This window comes from Corvus hawaiiensis, chromosome 19, assembly GCF_020740725.1.
Source record: "Corvus hawaiiensis isolate bCorHaw1 chromosome 19, bCorHaw1.pri.cur, whole genome shotgun sequence".
Lineage (NCBI taxonomy): Eukaryota > Metazoa > Chordata > Aves > Passeriformes > Corvidae > Corvus > Corvus hawaiiensis.
In genome coordinates this window covers 5,116,412-5,134,884 of record NC_063231.1, presented here as the reverse complement: position 1 = coordinate 5,134,884, position 18,473 = coordinate 5,116,412, and the positions used below count along the sequence as shown (strand labels likewise).

At 43.4% G+C, this 18,473-nt stretch overlaps 1 protein-coding gene across 4 annotated transcripts; it reads right to left on the bottom strand.

Moving 5' to 3' along the window:
• Positions 1 to 222: 222 nt before the first annotated feature.
• TMEM100 (transmembrane protein 100) lies at positions 223 to 11,622 on the bottom strand. Of its 4 annotated transcripts, none has more exons than XM_048323849.1 (3): positions 11,442 to 11,620; positions 8,603 to 8,773; positions 223 to 5,422 (listed from the first exon to the last, which is right to left on the bottom strand). In XM_048323849.1, the coding sequence occupies exon 3, from the start codon at positions 5,358 to 5,360 to the stop codon at positions 4,956 to 4,958; it is 405 nt and encodes a 134-aa protein (XP_048179806.1). In that variant the 5' UTR covers positions 5,361 to 5,422; positions 8,603 to 8,773; positions 11,442 to 11,620; the 3' UTR covers positions 223 to 4,955. The 4 variants fall into 4 exon arrangements, with proteins under 4 accessions (XP_048179806.1, XP_048179808.1, XP_048179807.1 ...); XM_048323851.1 differs by lacking the exon at positions 11,442 to 11,620 and adding an exon at positions 11,096 to 11,119; XM_048323850.1 differs by lacking the exon at positions 11,442 to 11,620 and adding an exon at positions 10,874 to 11,001.
• Between the last annotated feature and the right edge of the window lie 6,851 nt (positions 11,623 to 18,473).

Genomic DNA, 18,473 nt, shown 5'->3' with positions numbered 1-18,473 from the left:
GGATACAGTCCAGGATGTATCAGAAACAAGACATATATTTTTAAAATTCTCCATCAACAAGGCACATTTACTATCCTTCCATTCTCTATGCAGTGTCCAACATCTGCAGTTGTGTGTTTTTCTCTTTCCTTCCTCTTTTGAAGTTTTTAAAGTTTAATAATTTTTCTACTAGTATAGAAAGCATGGAAGAATTAAGAAGAAAAGCAATCAATCCAAAAGAAGTGTTTTTCAAAATTGCCATGTTTACTACAAATGCAAATTTTAGGATGCACAGAGTCAGGACAATGGGACTCCAACTGGCTGCTCACAAGAGGAAGGATTAGGTCCTGTGTCATGTTAATAGTGACATCAACAACCTGAATAAAAGCCAAAAAATTCAAGTTGATTTTGCAGTTAAGACCATTGTTCTCCCACATGGTTTAGCCTGTAAGATTTAGTCCACACATAGATTTCTGCAGAATCTGTATTTTTCACATCATACAGCGCCATTCTTGATATGTAATGTACTTCAATATATAAAAGCCCTTCATGACTGGCAAATATTTATATTGATATAGCTAAAATATCATACAACCTACAGGCATCAAAGGTATTGTAAATATAAAAGCAAAATTAAGTCTGTCAGTGCTCAGAGCTACTGGTAATATGTATGCAAAATGATGGCTGCCAATATTGTCCTGCTATTATTATTATTATTATTAGTTGTAAAAACAAATTAGGTGAAACCTGCAACTTCTATCTCAGCTATCAAAGGAGCAGTAACCCTGGATTTGACTCTGGATAAGCAGATCTGAGGCAGGAATACGGGATACTCCAGAGGGCTTGTTCCAGGCCTGACTCTTCCGGATGCTGATGAGACTCTCAGGTCTCTCTTCGTTCCACACTCCGAGCTGGTTCCTGTTCTGTGGAGCTGCAGTAATACTGTACATTCAGTGTTTGGTAACAGGACCTCTCCCAAGTGTCCATGGCAGAGAAACTTAATTCTTGACACAAGTCCATGAAACTAACCTTTCTCTCTTTCTCTCTTGTTCTTTTTTTTTTTTTTAACCTGGAAAATTGTGATATTAAAGCCAGAGTCACGTACAAAACACAACACGTGAAATGACTGGGGAATTGTAAATTGGGTGTTTTGGCTTGAACAAAATCTAAGCATTGTCATACCAAACAGTATTATTAAATACTATCCCCGGCTATAACTGTCTTTTTGTACAATAGCAATACAGGGTGTAGTTACAGACACAATTTCCTGTGCTTAGGTTTTGAAATTATTATTTAAGATCATTGTAACATTTGCCCGGAGCACCAGCACAATTCCTCTATTAGATAATTTTCTATCCTTGTGAGGGCAGTTTTGCTTGTGCAGTGCTGCCAGGGCTTTCAGGAAGGGAGAGACAAGCAATTGTGAGAATAAAATTTGCATCAGCTCCCACCCAGCCTCTCCCAGAACCGAAACACCATTTGTCACATTCAAAGCCTTTTCACACCAGAAGGAAAGGTGTTTCTGAACTGGAAAGTCACTTTGATCTCCACAGGGTTGCATCCTTCTGCTTCTCAGATTCCCATGAGAAACACCAAACACCAATCGTGGAGTTCCAGATGGCTTTGTATGAAAGACTTGGTGCACTACAGCACCCAGCATCCAGGCATGAAACCTCAAATCAATCCAGATTAGGTCTTGGGGTTCAAAATTTGAAGCAGAAATTTTGGTTGGGCTTTAAGGGCTGAAAAGGATATGTTGTTCCTGGGTGTGCAGAGAGAGAGGATAATAATGAAAAAATCTGAAATATATAGATTTGCAAGAAGAAAAAAACATAGACTGTGAGACATGGGTCGGATGTCATCGCTGGTCAGTCAGAAAAGATGCTACTACTGCTTTAGACTGGCCCAAAATCAATGCAAACAAATCATGGGGGAGCAATCAGTTTCTAAGGCCATGTGAACACTTAGTGATGAAACCTTTGAAAATATCTTCAACAGCATAAAAATCTCTGCCTGAACTGCTCACAACCTCTGCTTTGCTCCTGCAGGACACCAGGATCAGGTGCTGGGATTCTTCCACAAAGGTACTGTTTTGCTCTTCTGAATAAAGACAAATAAGCCTGAATTCCTGCACAGCCTTTCATTTGCTTCTTGATATGAAGATGCTTGTGCCATGTACCTCATCTCTAGAGGATACAGACGATGCTGCTGAGCTCAGCAGCCCGCTATCACCCAGAGGCCTCCCAGCCGGTCAGTTTGGTACTGCAGGAGATGATGGTGTGTCTGAAGCTTTGCTGTGCCAGGGGTCACTGCAATGTGTCTGTCACTGCTCACAGGCTGGGTAAGGCCCAGGTGCCTCACAATTACCAAGGCAGAGGGTGGTCCAGGAACTCTGCTGTGTCCTTGCCTATGCACTGCAGATGTCAAAGAAAGCAGAGCAAAGGAAAGGGAAACCATCTCTAGTAGTAGCAGAGCAACTCTTACTCACTGTTATTTACCCTTCCTGAAAAAAGACTGCTCCAGAACCCCCCTTGTCTCCATTCCACTGAGTTTGGCTTTTCTTTTTTGACTTGGAGCTGAGCATCACCTTGTACTTCTACCTTCCTTCCACAGCAAGCTCAGCTGTTATCACAGTGATGGCCAAAGGACGACCCATGTGTGGGAAAGACTTCTGGAGAGGGCAATGGGCTGCTCCTGCTCTGGGGTTAACCAAGGAATCAAGGAGCCAAACTGCTACACAGGTAGTGGAAATCACTGCACCTCTACAGCCCTGCAGTTCTCTCCTTAGCAGCCCCCAAAATTCTACTGAGGAAAAAAAGAAATGGGGAGGGGGAAGAAGGAGTCAGAAAAACTATTGTGTTCCCAGGGAGGGAAAAAGATGAACAGCTCTATTTAGCTTATCTAGCTTTGCTGATGTCAATCACTTTTCTCATTTTAAACAGGAAAGACACCACTTTAGTCCACCTGTTCCATTATTTATCATGCTATGTATTTCCCATGAATTGTCACTCATGCAAAACCTGTACATCGTAAGGGGACACCCTAATATTTTTTATGACCTTAAGCAAAGTGATTGACACTAGACACCGGTGTCAGATGTTCTGGTGACGCAACATGTTCTCCTAGCAGCAGGAAAGCTTCCTGCCGTGATTAAGTGAGGGCTATGGAAGTGCTAAAATGTGTTGTCAGCTTTCCTCTGATGCAAGTGATTTTATTATAGCGTCTGGTAACCACGGAGTGTGGCAACGCAAATACTGACCCCAAACATCCCCTGCTGCACATATAGCTCACTCTATTTAAAACATGAGTGCACTTTGCAAATCCAGGGATAAGTTATGGATGTAACAAGCTTAAACCATGGAGGGCAGAGGAAATGGTAGCACCTAAGCCAGAATTCCTTGGTGGTTTCAGCAGGAGAAGCGTAGGGATCCAGGATGAGCTGCAGAAGGAACCCCCTGCAGCACCTCTCTGGCAGGTGGGCTCTGCAGCAGCATCACCAAAGCTGTCCTGGCTGCCAGAGGCTCTGGGGGCAAAGAGAAAGCACAGGCCTGTCTCACCTTGGTAGTGGAAAGCAAAAGTCACACCCAGCACTATTGATTCTGCAGAAAGTAAGGGGAAAAATAAAAGAGTGAAAAAATAGAAAAGGGCTCCATGCAGCCCCTCTGCCTTCTCATGTGGAAATCTGTGACTCAGCTCAGCACCACTTTTCCTTCAAGAAGGAGAAATCATGTTCTGGTTTGCTTCAATTTGAGACAAGCCCCTCAATAATCCATTAACTGAGAAAAGCTGGAAGACCTCTAGAACACAAGAGTTACAGAATCAACACCTCAGCCATACACAGGGGACACCTGGCACCTGCTTTTCATGAAGATTTGTAATCCCAAAGCTCAATCAACAAACACTACACAGAGCTTTGCTTCCACAAGTTATTATTAAAAGTTGTGTCTCAGAACTGACTGTGACAGTGAGTGTCTGCAGAACTGTCTGCTGTAATTTTTCAACAACAGAGCTGTTAATCAAGCTGCAGAGGGTTGGACTATCAAACCAAAGTCCATAGGCTGCAGAGGTTTTTGTAGGAGATCAGCAGTACATGTGTTCACAGTTATTGTCACAGGGGTTGTTCTACAAAAATAGAAATATAGAGCAGTCAGAGTTGAAGATACAAGCTATCTTGATAGCAATAAAGAAATATTTTCTAAAGGTCTAGCAGCACTGGATATTATTTTAATGAAATTTATTTTTTAGTTTTATAGCAAAATAACCGAAAGTGCTAAACCTGACCACTTTAATTTGCAAAAAAGTCTCATGTTTTAAGCTATGATCATACCTCGTTATTTAGGTTAGACAATACACTTACACATTTCTACTGATTTCTATTCAATAATAAAACAAAATTAATATTAGTTGGTTTAAAAAAAGGGGAAAGTACCACAGGTATTGGGAGGGGAAGTTACATAAAATATTAGAATCAGCTTATTGAGCAATTTGCAGTGTGTTCTTATTGCCTTTTTTTTTTTTTTTTTTTTGAGCTACAGTTTAAGTCCCAGATACTCTGGCCATAAGCTCATAGTCACTTCAAATGCTATGACTTCTCCCTTGGTCAAATGTCAGTGTTTTAAGGAGATCTCTGGCATTTCAAGTCAGTTCAAATTATTTTCTCAGTTCTCACAAGCTCCCTTTCCAACATGATCAGCATGTTGGAGAACACGGTCAGGATGGTTGCAGTTATGATGACACAGTTTTCTGTGAAGGAAAAATGGGTTTTCCTCTGTCTTGGGAAAGAATCACTACCAAGTATGCAGGAAGAAAAATATTAAGAGCACTTGCAGAGTTGTTATGAATATTTCTTAATCCATTCCATTTTCATTTCAGTTCATTTCCACAGTTAAATTAGAACCTGCAATCTCTCCCACTGATAAATAGCCAAGTTGACTTACAAAGGTTCTGCCTTCTGTCCAGCCTTCTCTTGGTTGTCTTTAACCAAACAAGGTTCGCTGGTTTGCCACGAGTGCTGTCTGGCTCTCCCGCCTCTTTGCTTTCTTGTTCTGCTCCCTGATCTTCCAGCACACTGCGCTGGAAGCCAGCAGAACGAGTCCTGAGGACAAGAGGACCAGCCCAAAAACAGAGATGATGGATCCATGGGAGTTGAAGCTGTATGCCACGGCAGTCACCACAATGCCGGCTATCAGGATGACCACGCCGAAGGGAATGGTGCAGCGGTAGCACGAGAGCTCTGCTCCCCCCGTGGCTGCTGTCAGCTGGCACTCGCTGACCAGAGGGATGGTGGTAATCACACAGTCATTGTTGTTACTCTTCTCTGTGGGTACAGAATCAGGATGCTTTGGGGTGCCCAGGATCTCTTTGATAGGTTCGTTTGTCATCTTGATTGTCTTGACTCAGTCCGTTCTTAGGCTAGAGCAGGCTCTGCTGAGCACATGCTGCACTGTGGAGAAAAGAGCACGAGTTCAACCAGTAATTACCAATTATTTATAAGACAAATGGGGACACAGAAGTATCCCCTTGGGATCACAAGCAACCAGACATTCAGACCTCACAAGGATTTATGCACAAGATCAACAGTGACACGACTGACTGTGAAGGATCTGAATCAATCCTTACAGTAGTATGTATGTAAGTGCTAGAAAGAACAGAGTCACAGACCAAGACAAACACCAACATTCAAGTGTTGTGGGCCAAATCCTACATTAAGTTACATCCTGAAGTCAGTATTTCTGGATGTAATTTAGACTTCAATGGCATTACATTTTCTCACAAAAAGGTAAAGTTCACACACTATTTTGATTTTTTCTCACAAACTTTTCCCAAACTGTTTCTTTATACACCTACACACAATACATTACACAGATTTGCTCCACTGCACATCACAATAACACGGTCAAGGTACTAGCCAGCAAAAACTAGGATGAACAGTGAGCCCTTTCCCAGTGCAAGTGCTACTTAGGGAAAAAAATTCAAATTGTCATGACAAGGTGGAGACGTGGGGGGAGTGGGGATGCAAACAGTTTCCCGCACTCAGCTCAGCTCAAGGTTGGTGAACCTCCTGTTACAGCAACATCAGTGCCAGACTGACAGCTTGCCATTTACACTGGCTTCATGCAAAAGCGATGGGTCTCTTGTAAATCCATGAAATTACCCTGTTACTGTATGGGAGGGAGATTTACCATCATATTCACTCATCTCAGATACAGCAGGTTGTTTTCCTCCTGTCTTCATACTATAAACACACTCTCAGTCCTGACAGCATGCACAGTTTGACTGCATCTGCACAAGACACAAATACCTTTTGGCTCTGGGGAGCCCAGGGAATAATCAGAGTCCACCTGATCAGAGCAAGAGGAGCCCACGGCTCTCCACCATTCCAGGCTGCCATGACAGACCTCAGCCTTACCTCTGGGGCTCTGGTGATGTGGGGTCACTCTGGGGCCTGTAGTGAGCTCTGCCAACACTGAGGCTGCCACAGATGTGCTGTCCTGGACCCAGCTCGGTGCACCCCAGCACACGCTCCAGAGACGGTGACACTGGGACACTGAGGAACCACTGGTTTTACTGCTGTGAGTAGCTCCCAGGACTCCTCCACCACCCTCTGGTTGGGCTGTCTTGCTTTTGCTTTCATGAGCAGCATGATATACAGCTCAGAGAACAAAGAAGAGTGCTGGCAATGCAGTAATGCTTTTATCACTTTTATCACCTTCACATCTGTGACTAGGAAGTTAATTGCCAGATACTTGTATTCTCCTTTTCCTTTCCCACCACTCCACCCTTGTTGCTAAGATATATTCGTTCATTGTGGAGAGCCCTTGGTTTTATACCTCAGCACCTCCTATAACTGACCCTGGGTTACAAGAAAGAGGATTTCACTCTGTTTAAAAAAAACACAGGCACAAACAGGCTAAATGCTGGATGTAGTCAGAGAGTTTGTATACAAAGTCTCCTTGAACCCTCAAGAGAGAAGGAAAGCTCATGTCTGGTTTGCCAAAGCTTTAGTTCTACTGCTCTAGGGAAAAGTGCTCAGCTCCCTGTTGTATCTGCTGTGCAGAGCTGCCTCTGGGCTCAGCCTTGCCAGAGGAGCCTGTCCCTGCTGAGCACACACAACACACCCAAGCACATGCAGTGACAGCACAAGAGGCAACAGGCACACACTGAAACCCACTGATCATCAGGAAAAGCTTTTGTACTGTGAGCATAACTGAGCACTGGAACACAGTGAGGTTTTGGAGTCTCTAACCCTTGGAGATACTCAAAAGCCATCTGCACAGTCCTGGGCAGCACTGTCTAGGTGACCCTGCTGAGCAATAGGGGGGTTGGACCAAATGACCTCCAGACATCCCTTCCAACCATAACCATTCAATGATTCTGCCTGTTTCTGTGAGAGTACTCGGTATCTCCAAGGGCAGGAAAGGGATTTCTTCAATGCTTATCAGACAAAGCAAATATATCTGGGCTGACACCTTAGATATCCTGAATTCTCCTAGGTTCAGTAGCTTTGTTCTTTGAATCATAATGCATGATTAAATGTCTTTTAAATCAGAAAGAGCCCAGGAAAGCCATGGGTTTGCTCTCAAGTGCCACTGATCTCTTCCTATGTGGATCTGAGCCCAAGTTCTGCATTTTCAATAACGACTGACATAGCAGTGAGACAAACTGGTGCCCTTATGTTGCTGCATTACTTATCCATAAAACATTACAGAAGTTCAGCACAACATAAGAATGTGGTCCCCAAATGTCACCTTTTTTCAATCTTACCATTAGCCATATTCAATTACTATAACATTTTATTATTTGTTTGAGGGAGAAAAAATTTAACTATTTTGAATATAAAAGGTGTATTGGCTCAAATACACTGTAACAACTATTCAAAAATCCAACTACTCTAACAGTCACTGAAATAGGGAAACTTCCCAGTAACTTGAAAAAGCCCATAACAAGCATTATTATTCTGAAAAATTCTAACCTTCAATCAAAATGTATTTACTCCTGTCTCTAAAGTCCTTGTCCCTCTGCTTCATATACATCTTCATTGAGCATTAAAATCTCCTAGACCTCTTGGACAGAGATCTATGAAGAAAGAAGATGTATTTACACAGTCAAATCTAACAGGAATTAAAAAAAATATTCTAATCTCTAATAATTAAGTAAATGGCAAAATACCTGTTGATTTCTGAGGAGAATAGTTTTTGTCTGGAATAGGATGCAAGAAGGCAGGCATTCATATAAAACAAATACACAGCCCTCTATTGAAATACTACGAAATTAAATAAACAACAGAACCTATTTGAAGTGTGAGCAAAGGTATTCGTCCCTAGAAAAAAGGGCACTGGATCCTCATTGCCAGCAAAGTCACTTCTGACTTAGGCCAACAGGTGATTTGGTTCGAGTTTCAGGGTAAGAAATTTAGGCAAAGATACCCAGCAACACCAGCATCCTCTCACTAATCATACCACAAGTACTATCTTAAGGAGCTACTTTGAGTTGGAGGAAGAATGTGCTTCTGTGGCAATCTGTGGCTAACCCTGGATAAAGGGGAGAGGAAATTCTTAGCCACTAATAAGTGTAAGTTGAGATTTATCAAAAAGACATGAAATTCATCAGCATGCGCACCTACCAGATCCGTGAGAAATCCATGGTAACAGATCCTTGGCTCAGAAAGCAGAGGAAGAGTGCTGAAGATGTCTTGTGTGACAATTCAAGGCAGAAAGAGCTGCTCAAGGCTTTGAAGTGTCAGATGTTGCTGAATGATGAACTGGAGGTGACAGTATTCTAGCATGGAAGTTTCCTACAAGGGAAGTTGTTGGATATTTACCAGCTTCTTAAGAATAAAAGTAATGTGTGGAAAAGCTCCTGCTGTGTGCTGACTCCTGCTCCTAACCTAACCAAAGCAGAAGATTTCTCCCTCTGTCTCTCCTAGTGGCTTCTTTTCTTGGAACCAGCCACCCATTTCTGGCCCTGTGTAACATTTTCCTTTGAGGATGTGATGTCCCAGTAGTGAGTATCATAACCCAGTCAAGTCCCCCAGAAAGAGCCAGGCAGGAAAAAGCAATGCACTAGAATTTCTGTAGATAAAAGTCTCATTTAACTTAATTTCTATTACTCACTTCACCTATGGGAATAATGACTCAGAATATATGGGGGTTTGTCTCTTCTATGTGTCCAATTTCTTTGAGTAAATCACTCAATCTCCCTGTTCCTCAGATTTCCTAGCTGTGAACTGACTGTGACAATACACTTACCACTAGAAAAACCTTTAAAAACTATTCCACTATAAAAAAATCTAAGTAATATAATCCCAAAAACTCTTCTCAGAATAAAAAAAGCAGACTAACAGAGTCCAAGAACTCTCTGTAGTAAACGTAAGTCCATTATATTTACTGTTGTTCATTTCTGTTACTGGATTTTTAAAAACAAGATTTGTAACTCCAAGAGGGACAAGATGGACTCTGCAGCAGGGCAGTGACGACTCTGCAGAAAGCAGAGCGATGGAAATTGTTATCAACTGCAGAAACAGCTGTGAAATCACCAGGCAGCTGGGTAAAACTCATGAAGCAGCAGAGATTTATGTTGCTAATCTTACTTGACATTCCCATTCTAGAAGAGCATGATCATGGAAGATCATTTCAACACAGAAGCAGGAGTCTGAAGTGGGGATGAGAGTAAATGCATGAGAGTAAGTTTGTATAATGATAAACTTGGAGGGTTTTTCTGGTTTTAAGTTATTTAGACCTTACTAACATTTCACAAACACAAACATTTACAGGTATAAACTGCTGCTGTTCTCCAGAAGATCCTTGGAATAAGCCTGGGACATAGCCAAAGTATATTTAGCTGATTATTGAAGTTAGTAAATAGTAAGGAAGTCTACTTTTTTATCTCCTTGACTATATTCTTTTCCACATGACCTAGCAATTAGCTTAACTTTTTGAAAAGTTTGGAGGGAAATGCAGGAAAAAATCCTCACTTCAGATGAATAATCTAGATTTCATTAAAACAAACGCTGACCTCTGAAATGTGCTTGGAGTCAACTTCCACTTGGGTTACAGCAAGGTTACATTTGCTCGAAAAGCTCTTCCCAGCACAATTGTGCCCCCTAAGCCACTCTGCCAGCATCTTGCTTGGAAAAGATTAATTGCTCTGTCAGTTATTTATTTGTATTTATCCTTGACTACACTCAGTTTAGGTATTTTTCTTTAAATGAAAGTCTTTATCAAAAAACCTGACAAAACAACTTTTTGGAGATGAAATTTCTTCCCGTCTCCTTCCCTCCCTCATCACAAAACTGAGAAGCAGAAACACATGAAATCTCTACATGAAGCTTCCAGTGTTTTAACTCTGAATCATTTCAATGTTGTGCTCTCTCAGGAGGCTTCCCACATACAGAATATCTCTGTGCAAAGGCAAAGAGCCACTACAACCCTTTCCCCTTTTTCACATTTTACTCAGAACCGGTGAGAAACATTTGAGTTTTCCGCCTTCAGGCTCTGAGCCAGATTCTCTCTGTCTTGCACAATGCTTCAGACACCCTTTTTTGCTTATGTAAAATCCCAATAAATCATAATGCTCACACTTCACACTATGGCTATGCATTAAAGTGAGTATGGAAAATAGCCTAAGGAGTCCTTCTGTCCCGAGAGGAGAGCCTGATTTCATTCAGAATTCAACCGGCTACAGTAATCCTCAACACAATCCCGCAGCTCGGCCCCAGGTGAACACTCCTGGAAATACACAACCAGAATTTGTACTTACAAGACGCCAGGACCATGCCCTGAGCTACAGAGGCAGGAGAAGCACACACCACCTCCACACCAGCTGCCTCAGGATGCAGTAAGTTTCTCTCACCAAGTTTTTATGTAAAATCACGAACAGATTTAAAGTCTCGCACCTTTTTCGTTTTCCCGACACAGCCGGGGGGTAGGATGGGAGCCACCCCATCCCCTCCACAAACCAACTCTGTTACGTGCCAACCAGAAAGCTTTCAAACGCGCCTGCTACACGCCACACGCACACCTGGGGTAAAACCCTCCGCGTCACGCCAGTCCCCGAGCACCTCTGCAAGAGAGCAGAGAGGCGAGGAAAGCCCTGTGCACGTACAGCCCTGCAGCACCGGAGAGGCAGCGCTCCGCGGGACACCCCGACCTGCGCCCGGGCAGCGGGTCCGACTGCCGAGCCCCCACGACTGCTGTAACCGGGGGAGCCCTGTGCCGGAGCGGAGGGAGCAGCGGGTCCCTGGCGTGCCCGAGCACCCCCGGCCGCCCCGGGGAGCTGCGCACCGGGAGCCGGAGCCCCGCGGGCACCGGGGGCCGGCGGGGGCGCGGCCGCGGGGCGTGCGGGTCCGGGGCGGCCAGCGAGCTGAGCCGTGCCAGTCCATGCCATGGGCTGGGCTAGCGTGCCATAGCATGGGCTAGTGTGCCATAGCGAGCCGTGCCTAGCGAAGCCGAGCCGTGCCTTACCTCCCGGCCGCCCGGCGGGACTGCGGCGGCCACCAGCCCGCAGCCAGCATAAGAGGGGATGCAGCTCGCCGCACAAGGGACTGTAAACAAAGTTCTTCGTGAGAGAGAAACAATTAAGGGACCGGAGCAAATTCAGCGGCGGGAGCAGCGGCGGGCGGGGCGGCAGCGGGACGGTCCCGCTGGGCGCGGGGGGGCCGGGAAGGGTGTCCGGCAGCGCCGGGCTGGGCCGGGCACGGGGCCGGGCCTCCTCCCTCTGCCCCGCACTGCTCACACCCCGGCACAGGGATGCGCACGGCGGAGGCGTGCCCGAGGGGAGGCTCTGCATCGCGCCCAGCCTGCAGCAGGTCACACACACGGGGCCGGGGCAGCGCCCTGCAGCCCCTCTGCCCTCCTGCAGCCCCTCTTCTGCCCTCCTGCAGCCCCTCTTCTGCCCTCCTGCCCTCCTGCAGCCCCTCTGCCCTCCTGCGCACCCAGCCCCGTGTCGAGTGTTCGGCCACATCCCGGCTGCAGCAGTGCGGATGAGGGTCACTGCCTGTCCTGAGCCCGCTGGGGTGTCAGACGTGGCCGTGCTGGGTCACTTGAAAGCACAGTCCATGCCGAAATCCAGATGAACCCCTAGCTCAACTGCTCATAAATTAAAGGAGGAGGAATATAGCTTCGGATGCCATTCTTAGAAGATAAAGTTTTATGTGTGGTTTAGAAATATTTTAACTGGCTTTTCTAAGCTTTAATTGCTCATTTCTGCATCACATCAAATATTACAGGGATTTGAAGTGGATGGGTGTGGGGCTGTGTTATTTTTTTACCATGATTTCTGTTATTTCAGACAAAAAGCAGACAAATTATGCTTTTAAGTCTTGTAAAAGGACATGTTTGAATTTTGCAGTTAAGCTCACCTAAAGTTTATATTTAAAAGACACTGTTTTATCAATGATTGATAAAAGAGCAGTGCACCAGATGTATTTAATCAGCCACTCTGTCTCTGAAAGCATCATGTACTTTTGATTCCGTTTCCAGGGTGAAATCCTGGCCTCCAAGAAATTAATGGCCAAACTTCCATCAACTTCACAGGGGCCAGGATTTCATCCTGTGTATTGTTAAGAACTGCCCCGTGATGGAGACCCTACCAAGGGTTCATCTCCTCCAGACAAATCAACCAGGTTCTGGAAAAGCTCCACAGCTTTATGCAAGAAACTGTCAGTTCGTTTTCCCACTTTCTGGTGCTTCCTTCAAATACATCAGCATTTGAGCAGAAATGACAAACTGGATCTGAGGGGAACTTCATTAGGCAGGATCTCTTGGACCATTGTCTGGTCCTTCCCAATGCAGGCAGCTGTGCCAATAATATCTTTATTCGACTTGACAAGTTCCACTTCAAAAAAACCAGGTTTCCTACTCCTTCTGTTGGATACTACAAGCCTTATTCTGTTGATATCTAGGAACCTTGTTTCTAGCTGCATGGATTCATAGACAATTATACGTGGACAAGTAAGCCTTTGGCTGAAGCAGGCTATTCTTTCTTTTGGCAGTTAACCCTCTAATGCCCTAAGAGGGAGAAATTAAACTCTTTCAGGCTTATTTTCAATCATTTTTTCAGATGTCTTACCAACTTCCTGCATGGAAGTGCAAGTATTTTCCTGGCTTACTAGAAATACTAACATTGCATAATTTTCTTCTGATTGTTCAGGATGTCTGGATTTTTCTCCAGTACCAGTTTCATTTTTCACTTTATATCAGAAATTCTTGCTGTTACCACATATGTGCATGACCTAAATTTCACCCCATTCCTATTCCATCAGTTCCTCTCTAGTCATTCCAGTCTAGTATTTGGTCCTCCTAGCTGACAGAGAACCTCCCTCCCAGGCTTACACCATCGACAGCTCCACAAGTACATTCTTATTTTTCCATGCCAATTTCATTACTGAAAGTATTACATAAAATACTGAAAGTTTTACATAAGATATCTCATGAAACTGATTTTTTTAGGAACTATTCTAATACGCATAAACAAGAACTGAAGCTGGGCTTAGAATTCATGTTTCTGTACAAATAAATGCCCTAACAATAGGCTAAAAAGTCACACAGTCTCCTAGACCTCATGCAATTCTTATTTCTTGCTGTGAAGCATAAAAGCTGCAATGAAAAGTGATGGGAATGACATCTCCTCTAGTGCTGAGAGATCAGTGCGCTCTCCCCTAGAAGGGTGGGTTTGTAGCACTCAGGCACTGAAGGGTTGAATTCAACTTGGGCACCAGCCCTCTGGCCTTTTAAAAAAAGGGATGACTGACTACCTCTGCCTTTTAACGGTCTGCTGTGTTCTGAGCATGGCTCTCCAAGGATGTAAGGAAAGAAGGACCAGACATACCCGGGGCAGCACGTTTGGCACCTGTAGAAATTCAGTGCAAACAGCTGAGGAGACTTCAGGGCTGAGCAACAGCTGCAGTGAGGGGTTATAGGTTCACAGTTTTGGACTGCCAGGCTCCAGTGATACATAGCTCCCCTTTAGGACCTGCCCTAAATGACAAAATCTCCTTCCTGGGGCCTGAACACAGCTGCTTGGAGGGAAGTGCAGCCCCAAAGCTGGGCTGATAAGCAAGAAGCCTGTGTGATTCTGGAACCCATGGCGCCTACTGAGAGAGCAGTTTTACTCCTAAATTGAGCAATGCTGTTGCTTGCCGACTGGACTGAAACACACTTGCAATACTTTATGGCTTCCTTTGAGTTTCTAACAGTCTCCTGGGCCTTAACAGCACAGCAAACAGTGACTCACTAATCTGGCAAAGTACAACCATTGTGGGCTCCCTATTCAATTAGTTTTTCTTGCCTTGTCCCTAACCCTCCACTGAGTTTTCTTTTCATTTTATCCCTAAGCCCACACATGGACACAACACGTCAGTTTACTGCATTTAGTGAAACTTTCAGAAAGCACTCTTTCAACATGTTTAATATATTATAAATTGTCCTTACCATGCCATGCAGTGTATGTGTTTTGTGATGAGGAATGGAGTCCAAAAGGAGTCCAAAGCCAGTTAAGCCAGAGAAGCAAATGATTCCACATGAAATGCTGTAGCTCCCCTCTCATTAACACTGTTCACAGCACAGGGGAGTTCAGCCCAGTTGGTTGATTGCTGTGCAAACCAGCCACTCTGTGGGTAATCAGGCTCATGGAATGGATGTGCTTATAATGACTGTGAGAAACCTCTTTGGTGGCTGGGAATATGGAAAGGAATTTTCTTTGAACTCCATTAGACCCTACTAGTACTTTGGTCATCATCAGTTATCCTGCTGTGCATGTGAACTTTGTTATTGCCCTCCTCGACTTTCACTTAATCTTCCTGCAGTGCTGAAGAAGACAGGATATCTGGAACTGAAAACAATTATTCTTATCTCCTACTGCTTTCATAATTACATGAAGTTCCCATTTGAAGAACTCCTTATGTGGACATGTGCTTTTAATTAGCAGAGGGATGCATCACACCACCAGAAGCCAATTCCTCAACCTTGCATAAGTTGGTTACAGAACCTCTGAATCTGTGGCCACCGTGGCAGCTTTCTGGCCAAGCTGGGGGAAGCCTGGGAGCAAACTCCAGGCACTGTAATTTCACCATAACCAGGATTTTTGTTAGAGACTGTTGCAGTAGGATGCAGCAGATTCAGCTGAGATTTAAGTTCAAAATAGGAATGATCTCTTTTGGTTTTCCACCTGCACTGAGTAACCCAAAGAATTTACAGGGCTCAAAGACATGAAGGGAAATGCAGACAAAAAGCTGAAAAAGTGTCTTGCCAAGCTAGTGGATAGTGTCAAGAGACATTTTCATTTCATTTGCTTCCCTTCTCAGCAGGTAGGGTATATACACTGTTCCCCCTGCAAATGGTCTGTCTAGTAGACATGGAGCATTTCATCCAGTTGTTACTGACTCTCCAACAGTAGAAAGAAATTATGAGTTTTAAACTAAATTACACAGGCCATTGGCTGAACTACTTCCTGTCTGATGAGTCCTTCTTAGTCCTACTTTACTACAGTCCTTAGGACTAAATTTACACACAAGATCTATCTAAAATACTGCACAAGGTTAAAACACACAACTTTTCTTCCATGTAATAGATGACTTCCGTGAAATTTATAGTAAGTCAAGTGTCTGACCTAAAGGGTAGTTAAAAAAGAAAAAAATATATTATTGCAGTAAGACCAGTTCTTACTGCTCTCACAAAAGAGAGCTTTTCATATCTATCATCTTCTTTGGCATCACCTGCTAAGGGAAATGTTTAGAAATATTTCTACATCCATGTAAACAAGTTAAGAAAGTAGAGGGTGTGGTAGTGACAACCATACCAAACCAAGTCAAGATCTAAATAGGCTGTCTTATCTTTTGAATGAGTCATTTTAGGTCATTCAGGTAATGGTGATATCCCTTCTTTCCTACTGTGAAGTTTAAAATTACTCCTCTTTCCTTAAGGCCAGGTAAATAGGTCGCACCTCTGCATCTCCAGTTTATTTGCACTGGGAGTGTGTTACTTTCCAGAAAAACTGTGGCTAAAAGGTGTAAATCAAAAGTAAACATGGCCCAATGAAAGAGATGGGTTCTGACACCAGGAGTCCAGCATAATAAACTATCTACCAAAGGTAAAAAATATTATCAGAAAGCAGAAAAACAGCAGAACTCCAGTTACTCTCTGAATTCTCTTCTATTTGGGTGGAACTCTGTTGAAACTAGGTACTCAATAAAGAAACAATCATAGTTTGGGGTTAAATTCAACTCTATGAGGAAGGCAATTATAAGCCAGTATTTAATGGCCACTTACGACATCTTTTGACAGTTCAAGCAATGCATGTCTTGTGCTAGTTCTTTGCAAAAATCACCCTCTCTGCCTAAATATTTAGGAATAAAAAATATATTTTATATATAAAATATATAAAGGTTTTGATGTAGTAGACAGGCTATATTTTCTGTGTATTCTAAAAATGTTGAGAAACAGATTTCCCTCTGACTCATACAAGAGAGGAGAATACAGACTGCCTTCCACATGCATGGCTGTGATGGGAGATGCTGTTGTTACTTCTCAGCCTTCTGCATGAAGAATTTTCTTCTTGCAAACTGCAAAAGTCATGAAACAATTTGTGAGAAAGGCTTTTACATTATGTAGTCAATAATAAAGCAACAGCAGCAGAAGCTTATAATTGCTTTGGCTGTGTATACTAGAAATACAAATGTATATATTGTATAAATGGTGGGGCAGGACTATTCAGCAGTTTTGCAAAGTTTTTGGAATGCACTGAGTAAAATGGAATTACAGTAATATATAAATGTCTGCAAAGCAGTTGAATCCGTCAAAATCCCACATCTTTAGTGCATCTTCAAGAATTTCTCAAAGAGCACCAGTGCCACACAGAGACAGATAGAGGAAAACACAATATAGCTGGGAACATTCTCCCACATATGGACACCCATATCTAAAACAAACACTGAAAATCACCTGGGGCCTGTAAACATCAATGTAGTATTCATTGCTGTTTTCACTTCTGGCCACATAGGATTTTCTGATGCAGGAGTTGTCCAGTTTCCTGGTTTTGTTCTACACCACAAAATTAATTGGATTACTCAACATTGACTTCAGTAACAGAAAGGTTAGGTGTTAGGGGGGAATTCATACAGATTATTTCCACTCTAAAAAACAGGTGGGAGATTTAGGTACATTAATGCCACTGATAGCCCAGATCAGCAAGTTGCCTTGAGGTATCATTTCCCACTCAGAGCAGCAGCAGCTAAATAGAATCATAAAATCACAGAATAGTTTGGGTTGGAAGGATCCTTAAAGATCATCCCATCTCATTCCAACCCCTTGCCATGGGCAGGGACAGCTTCCTCTAGACCAGGTGCTCAGAGCCCAGTCCAAACTCTCTTTAAACACCACCAGGGATAAAATCTAAACCTTCCCATACCAGAAAGCCTGGCTGAAAACCAGGTATCCTAACTACTACACTACAGGGTAACTAACCTGAAGCCTGAGATCCGGTAAGTATGTAGATCAAGTACAGGCACTTTTGAAACTATTTTCATTCAGATGGTATTTAGGTCCCTGATCCACGTGTGAGACTAGATTTTGGTGTATCCAGGCTGCCTTTGGGTTCATGTTCCCAGACCCAGCTGCCCTGGAGCAGTTGCTGTCCTGCAGTGTTGGGGCAGAGCAGTAGAAAATCAGTCCTGAGCTCATCCCAGCCTACAGCCAGTACCCAGCAGCGCAGGTTTTAAAGGACTTGGGTTCAAACTTCAGCTTCTATCCCTAAGCTAAGGGCAATACATGGACATACAAGTGATAAATAATAACACTTACGTAAACATACAAGAAAACAGAAAATAAACTCTCTTTTCAGAACAGCTTGTGCTTTCTTAGTAATCACCACTCCTTATTTACCAAGAAAAAAGGTCACATAGTAATGCCTTTTTTGAAAGCTTTTGTCCCTAGAGTGGCCTTGTGAGATAAATCTCTTTTTCCATGAAAGTGCTAGGGAAAGAGGGAGTGGCCAGGCAGCTGGAGCCAACTTACTGATGCCATGTAGACAACCATATAATGCAAAACATTTACCCTAAAACAGTAGGCAACATTGAGCTGTGATCACATCAGTCCTTTTGCACAAACAAGGAGATCATATAATCTCACAGGCACATGTCCTTGTTGCATGTTAAAGATCAGTTGTTGACTCACAACTCCTCCTTTTTCATACTGGGTCAAAGTCACCTCTGCAAAAGGGAGCTACAAGCTCTTTCAGTTTCACTGAGCCCTGTTTCAGAGAATGAATGGGACTTAAAAGTGAGACTGCAATCTGATAAAAGCTTTCTGCAAGCTTTTTTCTGCAAGTTTTTCTTCAAGAAAAACTAAATTAGTCTCACCTCCAGGCCATTCCTCATACTCCATTTTAAAGACCAGCTCCACAGCTGGGTGGGCAGCACAGCTCCACTCACGGCTACTTAGCCAAGAATTTACTCATAAGGGATCAGCCATAAGAAATGCATTGCCGTGATATTTGGAGAA

Excerpts from the sequence above, each read along its gene's own strand:
- TMEM100 (XM_048323852.1), bottom strand. The coding sequence starts at position 5,360 with ATGACAAACGAACCTATCAAAGAGATCCTGGGCACCCCAAAGCATCCT.